The sequence below is a fragment of the Convolutriloba macropyga genome, chromosome 15, assembly GCF_964194025.1.
Source record: "Convolutriloba macropyga chromosome 15, txConMacr16.3, whole genome shotgun sequence".
In the NCBI taxonomy this organism is placed as follows: Eukaryota; Metazoa; Xenacoelomorpha; order Acoela; family Convolutidae; genus Convolutriloba; species Convolutriloba macropyga.
The window spans coordinates 40,958,671-40,975,391 of record NC_134482.1 but is presented as its reverse complement, the minus strand read 5'-3'; the positions used below and the strand labels follow the sequence as shown (position 1 = coordinate 40,975,391).

General features: G+C 33.5%; 1 protein-coding gene across 7 annotated transcripts in view; it reads left to right on the top strand.

The window, feature by feature from the left end:
• Positions 1 to 16,721, top strand: part of LOC142354422 (uncharacterized) — a 203,213-nt gene that overhangs the window by 36,919 nt on the left and 149,573 nt on the right. For 2 of the 7 annotated variants that reach the window (XM_075406708.1, XM_075406714.1), the window contains exons 1-5: positions 6,607 to 6,777; positions 6,997 to 7,360; positions 7,839 to 7,940; positions 13,886 to 13,990; positions 15,183 to 15,293. The exons of 3 other annotated variants lie outside the window; for them this stretch is intronic. In XM_075406708.1, coding sequence (XP_075262823.1) covers positions 7,136 to 7,360; positions 7,839 to 7,940; positions 13,886 to 13,990; positions 15,183 to 15,293 — 543 coding nt within the window. In that variant the 5' untranslated portion in view covers positions 6,607 to 6,777; positions 6,997 to 7,135. Of the gene's footprint in view, positions 1 to 6,606; positions 6,778 to 6,964; positions 7,361 to 7,838; positions 7,941 to 13,885; positions 13,991 to 15,182; positions 15,294 to 16,721 lie in introns of those variants that run through there. 2 more of the 7 variants (XM_075406709.1, XM_075406710.1) reach the window with 2 other exon arrangements.

The following is a 16,721-nucleotide window of genomic DNA, read 5'->3' as shown; positions in this document are numbered from 1 at the left end:
GTTTATAATGGTACAGCTACCCAAAATATTTCCAGGAAGGCCAAGTGCTAGAGCGACGGAGAGCCAGACAATGATCATGATCCGGTTCCCAATTAGTCTCTCACTTTCCAAGTCCTCGAAAGGAAGCTGCCACTCCACCTGAAAGAGAAACTTCAACTAACAAAAATTAAATGAATTTGATAAAATCTTAAATTGCTTCAACTTCTTAATATAATAATTGGGCCTTTCCCATTATAGCCCCCCCCCACCACCCCCCCCCCACCACCCCCCCCCCCCCACACCAACCCACACAATTATAGCCCACAATTGTGGTACAAATATGGGGCTGACTATACGTTGATCATACGTTGGGGACTATATACACGATGGGGACTAAAATGTGAGCAACACTAAAAGTTATCAATTTAACGTTTTGTTCTATGATATAATTTTTGTCCCAAATTAGATTTTTGCTTTATAAAAAAATCATTGATAAATAAAAATGATAAAATCGTAGAATATTTTTTGTCACTTTTACAACTCATCACGCCAAAATAAAAAAAAACGTACACTCAACTAATTATTTTTATTAAAAAAACTCAAAGTTATAAATCACTAGATTAATTTGTTTCCGTTTTCAACCCAAAATCTTTTTGATAAAAAATATTAGAAAAGAATGATTTCTTACGTATCCTGTAAAAGGCTCCTCATATTTCGTGTCTTCCGGTTCTTCACTTTTGGGCTTCGTGTTGTAAAACCCGCCGTAACCCATATTTTTTCAGCAAGTTTCGAATCGAAAAATGACAATTTTAAATTAGATTAAATTTGGTTGGCCTCTAATTTTTTTTGAATATCTCTGGTTGTCTCGTATGGCGTATCAATTAGCTAAAATTTGGTAAGATTTTTTTTCGTGAATTAATCGCTGAAAGAAATTAAATGAATGCGAGCTTGTAATACTTGGAGCACTTTCTTTGATTCTTTTGAGTTTTATTTTGAGGTTTCTTTTCATTTTAGTCAAATGCGACGCGGGCAAAGGAATGTGAAATAAAAAATGATCAAATGTTTTTGTGTCTGTGATTGAAAAAAAGGCATCATAGCTTTCATTTTAAAAAAATCAAAAGTGATCGTAGTTCATCATATGAAGGTCTTAAATTGATCACTGTATGAAAATAAGCGCCAAAAATGAGATTATAATATTTAGCGTGACCAAAGTGTCGTTTTGAGACCACCCGGGTTCAGAGTTGATGGGTTGCCGATAAAGGAACATGGGAAAAGGTGGGAATTATCATTGGTTTGTTCATATGTCTTTGTGAGCGACTTTAGATCAAAGTCAAGTCTATATATAGAAGTTCTTTTTTTCTTCTCCAATTTTGGCCAATAAAAGAAGTTTAAAAGATCTCTTCCGGGAGTGTTAAGCAGATGTTGCGTTTTTGATTAGATATCGTTTCAAAAATGTATGTACTTAATAACTTCTCGGCGCTCATTGCTTTTAAGGTAGTTTTGAGCACTGTTAAATTCTTAGGAAGCTTACTGAAATCTTGATTTTTCGATGAATACTAAGAATATTCAGATAATAAGATACCATTTTGATCGAAAATTGGTTAATTGCGTTCAAAACACAAGGCCTTAAAAAACTCAATTCAATTACAAATCTTGCTTAATGGCTCAAGATATATTGGATGGTTTGGCCAAAATTAATGCTGTTTTTTAAGATAAAAAGATAAATGCGCCATTAAAAATATTAATTATGCAAGCCTTCATAGCAGAAAAAGGAAAACCTTGCGAATGATAGTGAGCGCTTCTTAATTTGTGGGACTTTAAGATCAGTATATTTTGACAAACTGACAAAAAAATTGATTGTTAACCTACGTAAGAAAAAAATCTCTGTATTTTCCCGAATAATTGAAAAGAAAAAAATCGACGAATCTTTATTCCATCTGAAAAAGAACCATTGAACTTGCTAAGTGATCTTAAAAAAAGTCATTCTTTTTCATAGACACAGAATGAGTGCTTTTTGTTTCAATAAACGGCATTTGATCAAAGAATCTCAACCAAAATCTTTGTGTCTCATCTAACATTTGTCTGCTACTCTAAATTTTGGAAATTACCTCTGGTTTGTTTCAAAACTGAGCTTGTTGAGTCTGAAATTTTTTAGTCGCCACGTTATAAAATTGTTTCGACCCCACTTTTGTGGGAGAGATAAACTATTTACTCAAATGGGTTTTTTCGGGTCAGTAAATTTTGGCCGATCGATATATTAATCGCAGAGAATTGAGACTGGTATCATAAGAAAGCGCAACACAGCGTTGAATACGGAATTAAAACATTTTTTGATTTTCATTTTTTACAAGGAGTTATCGAGGTTCAAAGTTTTGTGAATAGTAGACGGATTTCCGTTGGTTTTATTCATATTTTCCCTATTTTTTGACAAATTTTGGCCAATTTTGCCAAATATTTTTTGAATTGGTGAAAACATTATTTTTGAGTTTACTTTTAGTGATAATGGAAGCTTGTGGCTTAGTTTCACTCGAGTCCTTTCATTATTAATTTTAGAAAAAAAATTCGAATTTCACATTTTCTTTAAATAAAAATGGCTCCAAATACCCTTTTTATACCACTTTGTTTAAGTACGCAGGAAGTAGAGGCCTAACATAAGCTTCCAAAATCTTTGAAGACCCCAGAAAAAGACAATCCTACTTTTGTTTTCTAAACGAGTCTTAACAATTTAGCCACGTTTTTGGAAAATTAACTCAATAATTGTACAAAATGAATAATGTATTTTTTAAATATTTTTGAATAATTATAGTTGCTAATTGTTTTTTTTTCTGCAAACGCATGGAACAATTTTATTCGTTGGACGCGAAGCAAAATCGGTGCTAGGTTTTGACGCATCTTGGATTACTACAACCAATGCTTTTTCGGATTATATTGGGGCGCTGAATCTTTCAAAGTATTTTTGCAATTTTAATTTTACGTTCATTACTGAACTGAATCACAACTGAATGATTCAAAAAGAAATACTAAATAGAAATACATCCCATTTACGAAAAAAGGAGTCAAATCAGTATATTACGTCTTCAGAGAAGAGCTCATATTTAAATGGCTTAGATCATTTGTTTTCGTAAATTTTAATTGATTTTTCTGGTTTAGCATTCATATGTCATCTTTTTTGCAGCTCGGACTTCGCTTTCATAACCAAATTATCAATTGATTTCATTGAAAGCTATAGATTACTATAGAACTTTTGCAAAGATTTCAGTTGTTATCGACTGCCTCATAGGACTTTGAATATATTTGTTTTAAGAAAAAGTAAGCGAAGTTTTGAAGTTTGCCAGTTTTTTAAATCATTTTTCTGTCTACATGCAGCTTAGTCTCAAAAAATAAAGGCAAAAAGATACGCCGAATGATTCCAAAAAATCTCATAATGGTGTTATTTTTAACTAGTGGTTTCCTGGCTTCCTTACTACAAAACTTGATAGGAGTTTTGTGATTTTTGAATATTTGCCTATATTTGGGGTTTTAATTTATTCCCTTTCTAATGATCCTTTAAAGATAATTCTAAATTGCATTGAAAGAATGCGCAAAAGAACCATTTTAGGATTTCAGTTTATAGCTAACGGTTTTAGTTACTTTCGATTGTTTTTTTTAATCAGAAACCTACTTTTGTTGTTCCAAATTTTTGTTTTTATTGTCGTCGGCAAGCGGTTTAGTCTAATTTTTGGCAGATTACATAAAGTTTCCGATGGTTCAAGCAAAGTATTGGTGCTGATGGTTATGTTTTGACGGACGTCTTTAGGGCTTAGGAATGTGTTTTCATAAGTGTTCAATGAACTTTCGATACCGGAAGATTTTTGTGGTTCTTTTTGTTGCCTGTTTCATAAAGATCCTGTGTTTTTTTGAAAACGTTTTTTTTGCAAACGCATGGAACAATTGTTTTTTTTTTGTTGGACGCGAAGCTAAATCGGTGCTAGGTTTTGACTCATCTTGGATTCCTACAACCAATGATTATTCGGCCTATATTGGAGCGCTGAATCTTTCATGGTATTTTTGCAAATTTAATTTTACGTTCATTACTGAACTGAATCACAACTGAATGATTCAAAAAGAAATACTAAATAGAAATACATCCCATTTACAAAAATGGAGTTAGATCAATATATTACGTCTTCAGAGAAGTGCTCATATTTAATGGCTTTGACCATTTGTTTTCGTCAACAAACAGTAATTCTGGCTTCCTACGCATGTGCAAGCTAGTCTGCTTTTTGTCTCTCTTGAAAGCTCTTGGCTTAAACAAATCAATGAAATTTTTTGCTTCATCATTCTGATCTTATTTCTTCCGACTTTGTAGCTTGGCTTCTGCAAGAAGAGGTTACAGCTTGGCCCTTTCTAGCAAACCAAAATATAATTTGTGTAACGGTTTGATTTTTAATTAATGGCTTCTTGGCCTTGATATTATGCTTTTTCATAGGAATATTATGATGTTGGATTTATGCCAATTTCTGATCTGAAATTTTTCCCTTCCACGTTATCTTCTTAATGAGAAGGCACATTTGGCGCTGAAAAAAGACCTATTGGAGATAATTTTTGTTCTTTATGAGCAGCTCATATTTTTTAAATTCTACTTCATCGTTTTCTTGTTAAATTAAAATGATTACTTTTTGTTTTCGTTTTTGCCAACTTTTGTAGTCGTCTGACATATTAAGGATAATGAAAGTCTTTAATTGCGTCCTATGAGATATAAACTAACTTTTTCAATTAGCTGAGTGTATACGCACTGGTTTGAGTCACAGGAAGTTGGTTGTTTTCAAAAACATTTTTTTGAACTTTGCGCTTAAACGACTGGTTTAGATGGCCAACTGAAAACAGCCTGAAAATTTTCTGGTCTTCCTAAAGAACGAACATACATCTTGGGTCTACTTAATCTAGACGATGCACATTTCATCACTGATTTACTCATTTGCTTATATCATCTACCGTACTTTTTGCAGCTTTAAAGAGAAAAATGTTGCAAAACTTAAAAAAGACAGTCGACAGTTTTTCATGCAATTCAACAAATTATATTAAAAACAATGTCTTTTAGAGACCTTTGACTACATTATGTATTCTGGTTGTCATTATGTGAGCAAAAACATCTTCTGCCGGAAAACAATTCAAAACCATGTGACCTGTATTTGTCCAGTTTTAGAGCATGACGGCCGGCAATTTTAGGCGTCCTTATTACGTCACCACTGCAAGCCAGTTTTATCTTAGATGTGGCGAGGACATGTGGTTTTGCTCTAACCCTAGCGGAGTACAGAAAGATTGTCCTTTATTACCAGAAGTGCAGCGATATGGGCATCCAACTCATTTCATTGCCATTAGAAACTGTTGGAGGACTATCCGAAACAACGCGGAAAACATTGAAAAAAATTGCTCTTTTTATCTGATAACAGAGGTTTCCAACCCGCAGGCCTATCAGTAGTCTTCATTAGCCTCAGTCAAGCGGTCTAAATAAGTGCCATGCGTGGCTCAGCTGCATCGCTGATTACAAGAGATTCGTGATTTTAAGTCACAAACGATGGGGACTGTCGCATCCAATTACGCCGCTATGCCCAATGGGAGGGTCAGGAAAGTCCGGTTCAAGATTTCACTAACCTCAGCTGATATCGGACTCACTTTATGAGAGGGGAGCCCTTCCTTGTTTGGATGTCACCCAATGGGTGAGGACTTCAGTTAATTTTACTAGTTTTTGTGTTCATCAATCAGCAGTGAGCTACAAAATATCCAAATGAAAGAATTCAGTTTTAATCTCAACGTGTTTAATGCAGAAAAGCGGAAAATTTGGTTTGAGCATTAAAGTTGTGTTTAGCAATCGTTATCATTGGACCTTGAAGGATTATTTTAATTTTTCATGGATGTTGACTAAACCAAGACTAAATCAGTTTCTAGTTTTATTTGAAGTATGTTTTTATTGTTTTCGGTCCAATTCTCCCGTCAAGATTTTAGTTCCAAATGTTTGCTTGATGGCAAGAAACTTTGTTTTTGTCTCATGAAGTTTTTCATATTCCAATCCTTTTCAAAACTACAAAGGCTTGTCGAAAAATTTCCAGGCTTGACAATTCAAGTGATCGCTTTAATTTTTTGAAAAATCTTTAAAATCGCTTAATCTGGGCAAATTGGATTTCGTGTCACAGTGAAAAACCAAAACTCTGGTTTGCTCAAATTATAGCTTCTAAAAGTTAAATCAGGAAACTTTTGCTTCGGTTGTGAGAAATAAATATGGTGGACCTACGGAAACTCTTTTTTCGTTAAAAATTGACACTTGCGAGATACTACAAGAGGAATCTTGTGAACACGGATTAATGCAAAACTTTGGTGAATAATTTTTTTGGAAACAGATTTTTTACAAGAGTGGCTGTCAAGATTGATCTATTCAATGTTGGTTACTTTTCATCTAAGCATTAGTTAATTTATTATTAAAGTAATTAATGACAGGCAGATTCAAGCAAGCATGAAGATAAACAGTTTGTGGTCTCGATAACTACTGGTCAAATATAATCTATAACTCACATAATCAAAAATATAAACTACCAAAAATATGCAATGTGAAAAATTTTGTGCAGCTCTTTGGTAAACAATTAATCAAACTAATAAACTGCAAGCTTTTTTCTGTATTGGTTTGCTAGTTATTAAATTTGAAATTAGCAATCGTATGGTACGTTTTGCGTTAGTTAGAATTAGTTAAAGTTCTGCAATTAACTTTATCATACGAGTTCTGCAAATAAACTTGTATAAAAGAAAAATTATGTTTTCCGCGTGGTATATTAATCTCCTATTTTGAAAGATCTTTCCCTAAATAATTCTCTTGACCAATTTTTTTGTAATTTTTGTAATTTTCTGGAATAATTTGAGCTAACAACGACCTCAACTGTCAAAAATTGATGCCAAATTTACGAGTTCATTGAAATAGGCAAATAGAGTCGCTTTAGTTCTAAGATCTTTCAAGATAAGTGATGAAATAAACGCACTTTTTATAAGTTTTGATTCGACATCGTTCATCATTCTCGTTCGTTGATGACCGATTTATGGTGAACCTGATAAATTATTAAAACTACTGATTTGATGATAACTTTATTAATCAAAGCCTAGTTAAACAGTGGAGATTTAACCATTAATAATGCTGGAAGATAACCCGAATCCAGCTCCTGCCCCCCAGAAAAGCGCCCTGACCGAGGCCGCCGTAGACGATACTGAAGTTGCAGAAGAAGAGAAGGAGGAAGAAGTTATCCAGATTGATGAATACCTTCTTTTGAAACTTGCCAAAAATGGGGAATGGTCTACCATGTTCAGATACCTGCCTTTGATTCAGAGGGGGAATCCGGCTCTCAGAACCCAGGACAAGGTACGTTATCCCAGATTTCAGGGTGAACGTTCTTGGAAACCTTTCGATACCTAAGTCAAAAAGGCTTTTTCAAAAAATTTAGTTAATTCCGTTACGTGCCAGATTGTCGACATAAGTTTATATCACTATCCCGGGGTGTTTGGTAACTGCAATACTGAGCGATATAATAGCTCCTGGGTCAATATTGACCGAGATTGCTCCAAAGGAAAAATTTTCCCACGGAAAAAAGGCCTAAAGGCTATGATGAGCATGCCTTAGCGGCCCTTGGGATTAGTTATGAAACTACTATGACCGGAGTTTTATTTCATAGAGGGCTAATTTCCTTAAAACCAGACTGGGTTATGATTCTGTGGTGGTTTATTTCTTAGACCCGAATTATGCAGCTTTGAATATTTATTTCATCTGATAAGTGATGTTTTCGATGGAATCTCAGAACGTTCCTGTTTTCCAGCTCTTCAGCAGTTTTTAATATTTTCAGAGCTCAGGTTGGACGCCTCTATTCTACATTGTGGCTGACAACCAACTGGAAATATTTTACCATTTCATGGAGTGTGGAGCAGACCTTTTACATAAGGCGAATGTGAGTACAACAGATTCTTGAAAAGCTAGATTAAATTGTAATTTTTTGGTATGAAGCGAGCGTGCGTGCGCGCGCGCCCGCCCACACACACACACACGCACACACACACACACACACACACACACACACACACACACACACACAAGCACACACACACACACACACACACACACACTCACACACTTACACACACACACAACACAAACACACACAAACACACACACACACACACACACACGCAAATAAACACACACAAACACACACACACATACACACACAAAAACACACACATTTTAACACCGGCACCAAAAAAAAACATATGAAAGATTTTGTTTTTAGCACTTGATCTTTACTCAAGAAGCGTAAAAATCATTAAGGTCTTGATTTTTTTATGGACAATTAGGCGTGACTTTTGAACCTATTGCATCGGTGACCAAATAATTGACGACATAGTTTGAAATAAAATTTCTCAGAACTTTCATAATATTTTGTTATTTTTGATGTTTCATAAGCATGATCGGCCAAATCATTTTTTTTCTTAAATCGCGCAGAAATGTTTGTTAACAGCCAGATTCAATTGACGTTTTTCCATTTTGAATAAATTTGAACCGCACTTTCAGCAATTTTCAATTAATTTTTCTATTTTTCATAATTTGTGACAGTTTTTGCGCTCAGCCTTTGATTGTTTCTAACATTTAGAGAAACGGTAAAAAATAAATCTTGTAGGCTCTCTTAAAATAGCGTTGAGAAGCATTGGTCATCAGTTATTTTTATGTTTTGGCACTTTCACTATTTCAAGTAAATGCACCTTTAAAAAAATAGTAAATGTTAATAATTTTGTTTATTTGTTTAGCTGAAATGAAAAGAAAATTACTTTTTCTTCTTTCAAAGAAAAGCGTGTTCTTCATATGAGGATTTTCAAAATGAGAAATATTTGTTTTTTTTTTAAATTTATAGTGCCTTCCAAACACTGGCAAAGATGATAAGTTCGAAAAGCAATTTCGAAATACGGAGAAGGAAAAATAGTTTTCTTAACAATTTCATAAAAAAATTATGTAATACAATTGCATTATTATTTTCGACCCAGTGGTCCCAAAATTCGCTAACAGTCAAGTTCTTGGGTTTGTCATCAATCCAGAAGAGTTCAGTTGAAACGATCTGCTCAGACAATATGAAGAACACAAAAGAAGATCAGCAGAGATTTGCATCTTTTTTAAGTATTTGTTTTGATTGGTTAGATGTTCATTTCTTGAAATGGCTACTGTATGTCTCCAGTTGTCTGAGAAGAAAAAACTGTTTCTGCTGAGAAATAAAGAATTGGTTGCAAAAACAACTCTAGAATTTAGAAAAGAATACGTTTTCTGCTTTTTTCACATTTTCAATTTTGATATTCGCTACTTTGAGATATCTAAAATGCCTGCAGTCAACCCCCTTTCATTTTTTTTATAAATCAGAACTAGATCCCTGAGTGCTACAAAAATTTACGATTGAAAATATATTATCTATATGATGTCTTCTGAAACATTTTTAAACTCAAGTTTTACGTTAAACAATGGAAGCCAAGCAACCGTAGGAAACCGAACGTTTGCTTCACAATTGGCGACGCTTTTGTAATACTTGGATGAATTGTTGAGAAGATCGACGTTTTTGATTGTCAGCGATAAATTCATCAATTACCAACAAGAATGAAATCAACTACGCTCTCATTTGACATCCCAACAACTTTGCTGTAGAGTTTTCACAACGTTTTTAGCAGGATTTGTACGACAAAATTTTACCACTGTCGCAATCAGCTTCTATATAAATCAAATGAAGCAAAAATACCCCCTTTTTTAAAGAAACAGGAAAAAAGAAACCGATTAAGAATAAAAATTATTTTTCTATCAATTTTTTTGATAGGCGCTTCAATGATCTTGCAGAAGACATGTAGTAAAAAATACCAGCATAGGTTTTTAGCTCTATCGACAAAATTCATCAAGAAGTCTTTTTTTGCTAAAACTGTTTTTCTCGTTGGGAAATATGCACTCAATTGTTTGCTCTTCAAAACCTAAAAATTTCATTTACAGTTCTCAAAAAGCACCTTTTAAGCTTTCTAAATGACAAGAGAGATAAATATCCTTTTCCTTTTAATTAAAAAAATGACGGTTAAAGTTTCCAAAATACCTTAACTGAAGTGGAAAGTTGCGATCAGCTTCGATTTGGCAAACAGTCACAATAATAATGTCCAACATAAGTTTAAGGTTTTGTCTGCGTAAGATATACAATTTGTGCTCCAAGCAAGATCACCCAACATTTGGGAAGTATCCTCATCTTGTATTTTTTAAATGATGTTGAAAGCTAGTATTCTAAGCTTTCATATGTTGAGGCTAAAAATTAGATCCTATATCATCAGATGCAATTCAGGTCCACAATGGGATTCGCAAGCAAAAATTACAAGTCATTGCCAATTGCTAATCCACACCAAATACTGGACTGGTCGTTGAAAATTTCGGAATTAGACGGTCCGATCTGAGGTCATTTTTGTCTCTGACCTAAGCTTGGTGACTTTCCCATGGTATTTGATGGATCTGGGTCAGTCCTTGTGAACAACTTTTAAAAATCTGATCTGATCTTATCTGATCTTATCAAATCTTAGAATGATGATTGTATGATATTATAACAATATTCTGAAATAGCTTTATAGTTAAATAACTAAGACCCTAAGTGAACAGATCTTATAAGATCGTACAAGATTTTGATTGAAAAAGTTTCTTACGAGAACATAGCATATCTTGGAAAAACTAGAAACCTCCACAGAGTATTTTGTTGACAAATAAGTTTCATGAAAGTTGACTGGTCGATTCAAAGTTTTGTGTGGAGCGCAGTGCTTAATGGATTACAAAAAACAGGGTAAACATTCGTAAACGAGTAATTCTAAAACGAACAAGGAAGGAGGCTCGGTACCTTAACTGTCTACCAAATAAGGAAGAGATAAAAACATATTGTTAAAAAACCACTTAACAAATAAAACAACCTTCATTAGTGGGCCGATGAGACCTGTCAATAATGTGACTACCAGAAAAAACAGCTGTGAAAATCAAATATTTACAAAAGTTAATTCCGACCACAAAACGTTGTCCATTTTCTAAAACAATCAAAACAAAAAAGAATTAAGCCAAACCAAAATGGTATCAGATAAAACCTATTCTAAGAAAAGAACCTGTACTTCATTAGAAGAAGAATGGGGTTTTTCCTCAATAAGACATGGTGACAAGTTGACAAGAAAAAAGCGAAAGGGCCAAGTTTATGAAGGAGATTCTGTATTGAAAAGAATTAATGTCAAACTGATTGAAAACATTATGCATCAAGTGAACTCAATGAGAGAATAATTTGTACCTCTATGGAAGTTATTAAGACCTTTTGTTATCCAGGATATGTCCCACGAATACGAAAAGAACGACAAATACATGAAGAACGGTATCCAAGCCAATTAAACATTAAGCCGCTAACTAATAACAATTTTAATTATTTTTCAGAAGCCAATAGGGCCGCCCATTATTGTAATACTGTGAATAAAACGACAACATAAAAATTGGGCAAATATGCAAAAATCACAAATATTTTTTGAAAACTCTTAGTACCAAGAACAAAGACTGTTTGAGGAAAATGAAACCAGTACAAAATATAATTAACTGGAAAAGTGTTGTGACTTGTCTTTACAGATACTAAGCCAAAAATGAGGACAAACAAGATTATTGGCGAAGCTCAAAAATCCATAGTATTTTTCTAAAAAATGAATGTTTTCAAAAATCATAAAAGAATAAACTTTATCTTGTAACTTCTTAGAAAAATATTTTTGCCTGTTATTGGTGAGGCTAATTCATAGGAATATAAATTAATAATAAATGTGAGCAGAGCTAATGAAAAACATTTACAAACAAAACGAAAACACATTAATGAAGCTATTAAATTAATAATATATTAGCAGCGGCAAGTTTTAATCTTCACTTGAACGCCATATACAGCGAAGCGTTCAGGCAGCAGAAAAACTAATGTTTGATTCAACAAAATACTGACGCGATCTCTCAATTTTGGGACCAAGTTACAAAAAAAAACAAAATTTTAAAAATCCGATGAAAACCAGATCAAAAAGGGAAAAGTTGAAGAGCACTTCTTACATTTTTTGAAAAAAAAACTAATTGGAAAGAACCACCATCAATATCAATTAGAAAATTTGTTGATATATCTATAGTTGACCATTGAAAACTTTAATTACCCAATATATGGCAAGAGAGAACAAAAAATTACAAAAGCTACAGGACTAAAAGAGCCAAATTCTGCAAGAGCTCTGTGTCGCAGCTCTTAAAAGCATAATTTTTTAAAAAGTATGTTTAATTGCGTGCGGTGTGTAATGTCTTTTTAGGTTCGATATCTCAAAAATGTGACAGATTACCAAAAAAAAACAAAAAAGGGACTGCAAAAATGTGCAATAATGCTCAAAAATGAGAAAATTTGTGTGAATACTTGTAGTACCAGAACCAAGAAGCCATTGTTTAAAAAAACACCGCAAAGAATCGTTTTTGTCATCAATGAAAACAATTTGACCTGTTTTTAATCAGACTAAGCTAAAATTGACAAAAAAAGATACAAATTGACAAGTTCAAAAAATCACCGAAATTTTCTTAAAACAAGTATATTCAATATCATAAGAGACATTAGATAACAAAAGCATGCATTGCATAGCTTCACTAACACCTCTTGAAGGAGTTTTTTGCATCTTTGATCAGTTAGACTTCGTAATCAGGCTGCAAAAAGAATAAAAATACACAGAGCAAAACACGAAAATTTGATTGAATTGTAATAAAACTCTTCGTCAAAGCCATAAAAAACATTCGAATTTCTCTGTCAAAAAACTATTTCTAATTTCAGCTTCTTTATTTTTCTAAATGGGAGCTGTCATTAAATCAGCCGTGAATTGAAAGTTTTCTCATCAATAAACATTAAAAATAAGGTAAAGCAAAATATTTTGAAAAAAGCAGCGTCCAAATAAAGATTAAACAGTTTCTGATTATAAGAATCAGTGATGAGATCAAAGCTATCCCTGATTTTGTCGTTTTCCGTAAAGTCACCCAATAGTTCGAATGAGATCGGTTGCTAAGTGAAATATTTGAAAAAATAAAACATAATGATGCTTTTTGTATAATTTTTGAGTTAAACTTGCAAAAAACGGCAAAAATAAAATAAAGAAGATTTTTGTAGAACGTCGTACTTCAACTAGTTCTTTTTCGGAGTTTACGATGATTGTGTTACTGATTTATACACCGGTAATTGTAGAAATTGGAAGAAAAAGGCATATTTTGTGCCATTTTTGATAAAAAAAACTCGGTTATTCTGTCTCTAACGGTAACAATAACACTCTAACGCCAAAAATTTTAACATGCTTGAATTATTATAGCAAAATTCCCTTCTGGAAAACGAAATTCGAAAAAATCTTTTTATTTCCTTATTCTAGGATGCAAAAAACGGCAAAAAACTGCTAAAAACTGGAAAACAGCAACTGCAATAAAAAAAATTTAGTAATGCTTTTCTATCTCTAACGGTAACAATAACACCTTAACGCAAAAAATTTCAACATATTTTGAAATATAATAGCAAAACTGAGCCAAATTTTTTGCAAAAATTACGACAAAAGTGAATAAAAACTGTCGAATATTCACAAATAAGTAAACCTCGATAACTCCCTGTGGAAAACGAAATTCGAAAATTTTTTATTCCATATTCTAGGATGCACGTGCTTTCTAATGATACCACGGACAACTCTCTACGATAAATATATCGATCGGCCAAAATTCACTGAACCGAAAAAATCCATTTGAGTATATAGTTCCTCCCTCCCCACTAAATTGGTGGTCGGAACAATTAATTTTAGCTAGGTACTAGGTGATTGATGACATTTTTGGTTTCAGGACGGGCGAATGGTGACTCACGTAGCCGCTCAATTCTCAACTTACGACATGAACACAGCTGTGTTCAACCATTTCTCAGCTGATCAAGTCATGACCACAACTGCAGTAAGTATCTGCTTACTTATAATTCAATCGATTTTAAATTTTTAATGAGCCAGCTTCAGACCTCGACTTCCCGGGTCGAGGTTTTATCAAAAAATAATGTAAGATTAGCGGTGAATAGCGGTGAAAAAAAACTTTTTTCACCGCAAAGCGCTCGCATCTTTTAGCGTTGAATGCGGTGAAAGCGGTGAATTTTTGTAAGATTTGCGTTGAATTTAGCGGTGAAAATTTTTTTTTCACCGCATTCAACGGATTTCTTACAAAAAAAGAAACTGCCGTACACGGGTTCCAACCACTCACCTCGCGCATTTCACCAACTTCGTACTCCACTGCGCCATCTGTCACTTACTTGTCTAATATTTCCTGTGAATTTAAGATAACTTAATTTAAGGTTCGCGATTTTAGCGGTGAAAAAATTTTTTCACCGCATTCTGCCGGTAGCGGTGAAAATTTTTTTTTCACCGCATTCTACTGGTAGCGGTGAATAATTTTTTTCACCGCATTCTACTGGCAGCGGTGAATAATTTTTTTCACCGCATTCCTCTGGTAGCGGTGAAAAATTTTCTTTCACCGCTTATGCGGTTAAAATAAATTTTCACCGCTTAAATTTTTTTTTCACCGCATTCGTCGCATTGAGCGCAAATCTTATATTTTTTAGTCAAATTAACCGCAAATCTTACATCTCTTAGCGATTTTTAGCGGTGACACCTCGACCCGGGTTATGAAAACACCATGCTCGACCGAAAAGTGGTATGAAAAAACCATGCTCGACTCAAATAGCCCATGAAATGATATTAGCTGGACCTAATCGTTGAACTAGACTTTTGGCTCAATTCAAATTTTTGATGCTGGACTTCAGCTCGACTCAAATATGATGCTCGATCTAAAGATAACTGATAAAAACAATGTTTTGCTTGTCTTTTTCGGGCATCGTAACCATCAGATCGCAAGTGGTTCAATAAAATAAAGCATTTAGGTGCCTTTTGCAATAAAGTGGAAGTTGGCTGACGTTCTTCTATTCACAAATAACATCCCTAAGATCCTTAAAAATTATTTCAATCTTTATTTAGTCAACCAATCGAATCCTCCCTTATTAGCAATGATTGTCTAATAATTCCAACCGCTGTCCTCGTTTCAATGATTCTTTTAGCTCAAATCTAAACTATATCTAATAATTGTTGTTGTTTGTTTGCAGGATTTGGATTTGAACCCAATGCATTATGCGTGTGTAAGATTGAACCAGGGTCTGGACATAGTTAAACTCTACCTGAGGGCTGGAAAAGAGCACCGACTCACGGAGGACGCTGTGAGTGTTTCTGTCTCCAAATAATTTAGTTTTTATTTGGATTTATGTGAGTATTTAATTCTTTAAATCTTCAATTTTTGAGAAATTACAGATTAAAAATAATGTTCATTTTATCAGCACATGAAGAAAGACTTTGAGAAGACGAGCAACATGTTCTTAATGATCCGCACAAAGGCATGCCCTAAAAGGCATCAATTAGTCAAATTATTATTAAACGTATATTGTTATCAAAAACAACTTAATTTGGGTGGGGGTTATCGTTCGAATGTGCCAATAAAACATGTTGTTTGTTATTTTTATTTAGATTAAATACATTAGTTTCCTTTGATCGCGAGTGTTTTGTATGATTGTGTTGTGTTCTGAGGCTCTTGTCGAAAGTCACTTCCGTTCGTTTTCGACAAAAAAAGTCATGTCGGTGACATATATCATTATTTTAGGTTAATTTTTATTTGTTTTTCGCTCTTTTTTTTTTGTTTTTATATGCTTTTATATTCAAGGGGAATTTTTTGAAATGAATAAACAATTAAATAAACCCCGCAAAGTGTATTCTAATCAACACCCTAAACTCTACGTTATCATTATATCGAATGTCAATTGTAACATTTATCAATGTGAAATGCACATAAATCGAGGTGAAATGATAGAGGTGTGAACAAATCGGGGTAAAATTATTTGACGTTTGGCAATTCTATTGCTTCCCCCTCGCTCAGATCTAGTACCCTCATTTGTAAATTGAGGACCTCTATTATTGCAGAGATAATTTAAGAAACCTGTTTTTGTATTTGTAATACAAATGCTTTTCAGAAAGGGAGCATATAAATGATTTTGCGCTCATGGTTTTGCTCTGCAATGTTTTTTTTTTAGGTTTTAAATGATTTTGCTTTGTGTTCATAATGTATAACCCAGTGATTCTGGAATTTTTTGCGTGTAAGATCTGACAAACTTCTTGCAAAACTGTCGTATAAAAAATTGCAAGAAGATGCACCCCGTGACAAGATCTTATCAGACAATTTGTCAGATCTTAAACGATAAAAATTCTAAATAAGCTTCTTATCAGATCTTACACAATAAAACTTCCTTCTTAGAAGATCCTACGCAATAAAAACTCCATTTTTTCAGCGGAGATTTAATCGTGCAAGATCTGATAAGATGCTTACTAAGAAATTTTATCGTGTACGATCTTATAAGATTTCGTAACAATATCCATTCCTCAATAAAATATTATCAGAAAAGGCATTTTCTTACGAAGTCTGACAAAACCTTACACGATAAAAATTTGTAGTAGGCGTCTTATCAGATCATACACGATTAAAAAATCTTAGTCAACATCTTATCAATTCGTACACAATAAAAATTCTCAGTAAGAAACTTATCAGATCTTTCACGATAGAAATTCATTCATATAACATGATACAAATCCACACACGC